The 7,468-nt window shown below is 42.3% G+C and overlaps 1 protein-coding gene across 1 annotated transcript in view; it reads left to right on the forward strand.

Annotated features, from left to right (window-relative positions):
- The window catches only part of Pus7 (pseudouridine synthase 7), a 56,280-nt gene extending 49,347 nt beyond the window's left edge, over positions 1 to 6,933 (forward strand). Inside the window, exons 16-17 of the mRNA XM_059256443.1 lie at positions 5,299 to 5,390; positions 5,798 to 6,933. Coding sequence (XP_059112426.1) covers positions 5,299 to 5,390; positions 5,798 to 5,934 — 229 coding nt within the window. The 3' untranslated portion in view covers positions 5,935 to 6,933. The remainder of the gene's footprint in view (positions 1 to 5,298; positions 5,391 to 5,797) is intronic.
- Positions 6,934 to 7,468: the final 535 nt, after the last annotated feature.

The raw sequence follows: 7,468 nt of genomic DNA on the forward strand, positions 1-7,468 counted from the left end.
CTATACTGGCTGACTTCATTGAAGAGAAGGGAGTAGACTGGAACAAGAGAGAAAAAGGAAAGGTGGGCAGGGAAGAGTGTAGTCTGCTTCCCTTGGCAGCAACCAAGGAGAAGTCTCAAGATGCTAAAACTGGTGGTTGCCACACAGCTGCTGTGAGGGTCTGTTGATTCTACCTCTTTCCTTTTTTTTTTTTTTTTTTTTTTTTGATGCAGGCCAGAGCACAAGTATGCTTTTTCTGATACTTTGGGCTTCCTTATTCTTTCTCTGAGCATCCCCCCCCCCCCCCTTGTTTTTGCCATGTGGCTGACCTCCATGCCTGACTCAGGGCATGGCTTTCTCTATTCCTCTTCTCCATCTCCCTCCTCTGGACAGCTGCTGAGATCTACAGCTTGCCTTCTTTGGAGTTTTTCTTTTAAACTTTAATAAAATTGTCCTTTTAAGAAAAAGAAAAATGCAAACCCTTGTTTTAATTAGGAACCTCCTAGAACCAGATACCATAAATAGAGATAAGAAAAGGTATCTATGGGAGGCCTTGGCTCACTTGATTATAGCTATCTGCATGCTAGAGAACCAGAGAAGCCATTGTTCTAACTGTCAGTCTGGGGCTAGACATACAAGAACCTAGGGTCTGCTGGTGCAAGTCATGAAGTCCAGGAACAGAAGAAAAATAGTGTCCCAGGTCTCAGGGAAAGGCAGCTCCTTTGCCTTTCTTTTGCTTTTTGCTCTGTTCAAGGCATGTCTGCATTAAGAGTGAGTCTTGCCCACTGAGTCCTCTGACTCACATGCCATGCTCTTCCAGAACCACCATCACTGGCACTAGTAGGATGGCCCAGTTAATTGGTCTGATCAAAAACAAAGTCCCCTGGGTTTCCCTTTCAATAGTGGTGGGACAGGCTCAGCTGAAACGTGAGGAAAAAAATGGTTACCAGTTTGCTGGCCAAGTATCCTAGTTTTGTTTCTGTTCATTTGATAAAGCACCATGACCAGAAGCAACCTGGGGCGAAAAGGATGTATTTGGCTCACACAACTCCATCACACTCCATCATTGAGGGAAGTCAGGACGGGAACTCAAGCAGGAGCAGATAGAGGAAGTGGATGAAAGCTGCTTATGGGCTTGCTTCCTCTGGCTTGCTCAGCTACCTTCCTTAGACAACCTAAGACCACCTGTTCAGGTATAGCACTACCCACCGTGGGCTAGACCCTCCTACATCAACCAGAAATCAGGAATATGATTTCTGCAGACACTGCAGGCCAGTCTGATGGAAGCAATTCCTTAGTCGAGGTTACCTTCTCCCAGTTGACTCACTAATTTGTATCAAGTTAACAAAAACTAATTGGTACACCAAGTCAAGCTGATAGCCTCAATCAGCCATCATAGAAAGAAAAAGAATGTTCCCGCTCTTCTTTCTTATTCCTCTCAGTATCTGGAACTTGGCTGGTTCCAAGAAAAAGTAAATTTAGCAGAACATTTGACAAAGCCATTCATGAAACCCTGTAGCCCTGGAAGGGACACACACTACTAGAAAAGAGTTAAGCATTTGGACCTATAACATGGACACATCTAGTACCAAGAACTTCTTAGGGGATGAGGCTGTCTTATTTCCTTGTCCCTGTATTTCCAGCATTTTTAATGACTAACTTGAATAAAGAAATGAATTGACTATATTCCTAAATGGTCTTACATTTGTAAATAATGTAAGATGAAGTTAATGTTAGTAATAGAAAAAATAAGAAGTGCCTTTCGGCATTGAATGTAAATTCTCATAGACATGCCGAGCAGTCAGATGTTCAGGCAGTAACACATGCCATTGCCATAATACTGGGGAATCTGAAGCAGGAAGTTTGTTAATTAAAGGCTCCTGAGTGGGGGGCCATCTCACCCACTTTTCCATAGGGTATTCTTGAGCAGGATCAGCAGGAAATACTAGATAGAAATATAGCTAGAGCGCCGGGCGGTGGTGGCGCACGCCTTTAATCCCAGCACTCGGGAGGCAGAGGCAGGCAGATCTCTGTGAGTTCGAGGCCAGCCTGGGCTACCAAGTGAGTCCCAGGAAAGGCGCAAAGCTACACAGAGAAACCCTGTCTCGAAAAAAAAGAAAAAAGAAAAAAAAAAAAAAAAAAGAAATATAGCTAGAGAGAGAGAAACAAACATAGACTAGCCTCGGGAGAACCTAGGTCCTTATCCATCGGGCTCTGATTGCCTCTGCCAAAGGGTTTTTAAAGGAATACCAAGGGGCTGAGCAAAAAACCTCCCCCCAGGCACAGCCAAGTGCAGACCCTTCCAACCACCTGGCAACCTTACCCATGGTCACATCATCCCCTTATGCAGCTCTGCTGTGTCAGGCAAACTCAGATCTCACAAGGAAACCTCTGTGGGCTCCCACACCTGAGCTATATAGCAACATTCTAGAGAGATGGCCCAGTAGTCAAGAAAGATTGTTACGCTTCCAGGCAACCTGAGTTCAGTTCCCACCATACATCTGCCTGCAACTTAAGCTCCAGGGGTTTCCAGTGCCTTTTGGCCTCCATAGGTATCCACACAAACACATACTTACTTACACACAGATATACATACATAAATAAAATGAAATACATAAATAAAAATGAAAACTTTTTTTAATCATGAAAAGAAAAATTAGTTCGATGGTAGCTTATAAAATATCAAGGGTCACAAAGGCTGTGCATGGTGGCACACACCTTTAATTCTAACACTCAGGAAGCAGAGTTAGTATGATCACTGTGAGTTTGAGGCCAACCAGGGGTATATAGTGAGACCTTGTCTCCAAAAAGGAAAAAAAAAATATTAAGAGCCAGCAAGATGGGTAAAATGCACTTGCTGTATGACACCCAAGTTTGGCGACCTGTGTTAAGTCCCTAGAACACATGTGCAGTCAGGGAAAGGACCAACTCCACAGTGTTGTCCTCTGACCTCCAGATGTGCACCCTGTCTTCCACATGTGCTCAGTGCCTACTCAGCTCTGCTCGCGCTCGCTCTCGTGCTCGCGCTCTCTCTCTCTCTCTCTCTCTCTCTCTCTCTCTCTCTCTCTCTCGCTCTCGCTCTCGCTCTCGCTCTCGCTCTCGCTCTCGCTCTCGCTCTCGCTCTCGCTCTCTCGCACTCTCTCTTTCTCACACACAAACACACACTCACTGACACACAATTAATAAAATGAAAAAGTCTTTAACAAAAAAAGTATCTGGGCTGGGTGTCGTGGCCCATGGCTTCAGGGAAGCAAAGGCAGGTGGTTTTCTAAGTTTGCAACCAGGCTGGTCTACAGAGCTAGATCCAGGACAGTCAGGACTACACAGGGAAACCCTCTTTAAATAAATAAATAGAAAAACAACAACAAAAATAAAGTATCTGGAGTGCCTTTTGAATCCTCTTACTCTGGGGCAGATAAAACCAAAAATGTCAGAGGAGACAGAGTTGAAAGAACCAAAATCACATGAAAGGACTTATAGCTCCAATGCTTATGGATGTATGTAAGGACAGCTATTCTACATCAGCAGAGCCTGTAAGAAAACAGAACCTGTTTGCAGTGGGAGGAACTTTCTAATATTATGGCTTGTGTAATAGTCCCCACAGATGACACGTAAGGGAACATTAGAGAGCCATCTCCTGTGAGCTGAGGTGGACCAGATAGTTTCTAGGGTCTCCTGTTTTTAAACATTTAGAGTCACCATATATAAATTGTATTTAGAAACTTCATGTAAGTTTTTTGAAGTTAGCTTGGGATCTTTATGCCACAAGCCCCATAGCTGATTACAAAAATAAAGCCACAGGGTGACAGCACTGAAGCTGGAGGTCGGCACCTTTTAGGCCTGGTGGCTGAGTCGCAGAGGTGTTATAGTTAACTAACTTTATTAGGACAGTCTGACTGGACCTATATGTTATGCCATTTTTACTACAGTTCAAGTTAACGTGCTGACAGACTGCATTCCAATTAACTGTTTGTGTTTTGTATCAGTTAGTGAAGCCTACAGGGAAATGCTCACCGCAGACAATCTTGATATTGACAACATGAGACACACAATTCGAGATTACTCCTTATCAGGTGCCTATCGAAAGATCATTATTCGGCCTCAGAATGTCAGCTGGTAAGTATAGACTGAGGATACGGAAGTGGAGTATTTTATAGAGCCACAAGGTTTTGCTTTGTGTGTGTGTGTGTGTGTTTCTGTACTTAGAATCCAGCATGTAAGTGCTCCATAGCTGTTGACTGTCCTAATCACTGCTGTCACTACTGCCACCTGTTGGTATTTTTCAAGATCAAGAACTTAGTGTTGACTGCAGTCATGCAGTGAAAGTTACGTCTTTTTATATTTTGTTGGCATCCCTGACTTACTAAACAGATACACAGAAAATGAACTTTCTTACCTTTCTCTGTAAAACTTCATTTGATTCTGGAGCTAGAAAGATAACTAAGCAGTTAAGAGCACTGACTCCTCCTCTAGAGGACCAGGGTTCAGTTCCCAGCACCCACATGTCAGTTCTGTAACTCCAGTTCCAGGGGCTCCACACCCTCTTCTAGCACTCACACATGGTGCACAGACACACATTAAGACAAAGCACTCATACATACAAAATAAAATTAGAATTTAAAATATGTATCTATTTTAAAAGATACCTTTGATATTTTTTATTTATTGATTGATTTATTGATTTATTTATTTTTTGGTTTTTTGAGACAGGGTTTCTCTGTGTAGCTTTGTCCCTTTTCCTGGAACTTACTTGGTAGCCCAGGCTGGCCTTGAACTCACAGAGATCCGCCTGACTCTGCCTCCCAAGTGCTGGGATTAAAGGCGTGCGCCACCACCGCCCGGCGATATTTTTTTATTTATTTCCTGAAGCTTTTCTAACTCTAAAATGAAATGCTGAACTAGTTGCCTATTGCCAGGAAATTCTCCTTTCTTCTTTTTTTCCTGGCAATGGGCATGAAGTTGGTAGAGTTGAATTTTACCTTCCATGCTCTGGGGAGCAGTTTCTCTCATAAGAAGGTGATGGCAGTGGTGCCCACTGTGGTGGGAATGTAAATGCCATGGTTACTTGCACTTCACCCATACAAAATGAAGTCCACCATGCTAGAGAAACCTTCCAGGTCATTTCCACCCTCTGATAGCATTTGTCATCTATTATAAAGTAAGGGAAAAGCAGTTGTTATGCATAAAATCTGGCCTGTTCTATTCTGGGGGAGGCTTACTAGTCAAACTGTATGTTTTTTCTTGCTCCACAAATGGGGATAAAGAGCTTTGTGCCATTTGTGAATGTTACATTCATGCTTATCTTTATGTATTTTGAAGGGAAGTCGTTGCATATAATGATCCTAAAATTCCACTTTTCAACACGGATGTGGACAATCTAGAAGGAAAACCACCACCAATTTTTGCTTCTGGTAAATCAGCATGATGTGAAGAGTTTTTCGGGGGGGGGGGGGGGGGGGGGGGACGAGACAAAGAGAGAGACCCGAGAACTTGTGGGAGCCGGTGCTCTTCACTGGACTGAAGAGATCAGATGAGTCCCAGGGATCAAATTCAAGTCATCAGGCTCAGTGGCAGGTACTTTTACTTGATGAGCCATCTTTCCAGCCCTACCTGCTCTGTTATCCTGAATAAAGTTGCCACATCCATCCAGCTGGTTTATACACTCATGTGCTCTCATTTCCATGGTCTCATCCTCTGAGGACCCTTGGGGAGTAGAATCCTAAGGAAAGGGTATAGCTTTGGGGGGAGTCTTGGGATCTTTGGTCAGCCTGCAGCCACCTTTCAGTCTTTGACCATGCACTTCTTTCTTGCCTGATAGAAGGCAAATATAGGGCTCTGAAGATGGACTTTTCTCTTCCTCCATCTACTTACGCCACCATGGCCATTCGAGAAGTGCTAAAAATGGACACCAGCATCAAGAACCAGACCCAGCTGAATACAAACTGGCTGCGATGAGTAGTGCATTCTTCAGAGAGGAGACACAGACAAGTACCTGCTCGATGACCTCCTGTTCTCTTCCTTTTTAATTGCTGACTCATATTTGATTTTTAAAACTTTTATAGTAAAAGATTATTTGTATTTTTTAAGTTTTTATCAGCTTAAAGAAATTTACAATGTTTGTACACATATACAAATCCTGAGGATCCTAATTATAGCTCAGAAGATATAAATTGGTCAGGATATACTTTAGGTGCTTAAATCTTAGTACAGCATCAGCTTTTTGGCTTTATAACAATAAAGGGGACTTTGGTTTAAAGGAGCAGTTTTAGGTTTTGCTGCGCTCCTGAAGTACAAACACCAGGAATTTTTATAAGTCCATGATGGGAATACACAGTGATTCATCTCAAGAGCAAATGCAGCAAACAGATCTTAACTATGGGAATTAGAGTACATACTTAACACACTGTACTCATGTTGGTTCAATGATAACAAAACATCCACAGGTTTATAAACACAACATGGTTTTCATTGTGCAGCTGTGTGTTGGATTCAGATAAGCAGTTATAGACATATTAGTTTGCAGTGGCTTTCCTGTTTGTAGTATCAGCGTCTTTCAGGTGAACCTTTTCCTTGATATAAGTATGTAGTTTTTGTTGGTAAAGGTCTAATTTTGCTCTAGGTGCCTTTTACTTTCAGGACTCTTTCCACTGGACTCAAAAGTAAACAGTGATCAAAAAGAAAATGTGGAAAACTTACAAGGGCTCCTTCTATGCTAACCTGTCACCAGCTCCTCAAGCATTTCCATCATGGGCGCCGCAAAAAAACTTTCTCTGAAAGGATGGATATGCCTTTCCCAAGTTGTGTAACATGACTCTACTAATTTTATTTTCTACTATTTCTAGAAACAAATATTTTTAAGAACTCCTTTCTACTAATTATGTAAATAAATCAAATAAATATTCTAAAACTGAATGCATGTAAAAATCTTGTCCCTCATTAAAGGAAAGCAAGGCACTCAGTGAGTGAAGGGTCCTTGGCAGAGGTGACATAGAAGTGTCTTGATACAGTATGAAATGTAAGAATCATGTGAAATTGTATCCACTGGGGTGACGGATGATATGGCCTGGGTTCATAGTTATCCAGTCCACAGTATCACTCCATGGCCTCCCGGTGTGCTTTCTGGAATGTAAAGAAATGCTTGGAGCAGAGCATGAATGGCATGTGTCCTGGATCTGGCCCTGAAAGCACAAGTGAGAACCAATAATGCATTTAACTCTTTCTTTGTACTGGCCTGTGTCACTGCTAAGACTGCAAATGAGTGAGAAACAGAACTAGTAACAGTTACTTATGAGAAGACTTAGTCTCCTATTGGAAGTGTATGCAGTACTACATGTAAATTGACATTTAAACAAAGAAGCTCAGCTTACAGTCCTCATCTGGGAAATACTTTGAGCCCTCCCTGTGTGAGGAGTTGATTTTCCTGGTCACATCAGCCAGTTTCACCAATTTGTGTATGTCACTTTGTCTTTTTAAAATTACATTTTATTGT

The sequence above is a fragment of the Peromyscus eremicus genome, chromosome 3, assembly GCF_949786415.1.
Source record: "Peromyscus eremicus chromosome 3, PerEre_H2_v1, whole genome shotgun sequence".
In the NCBI taxonomy this organism is placed as follows: domain Eukaryota; kingdom Metazoa; phylum Chordata; class Mammalia; order Rodentia; family Cricetidae; genus Peromyscus; species Peromyscus eremicus.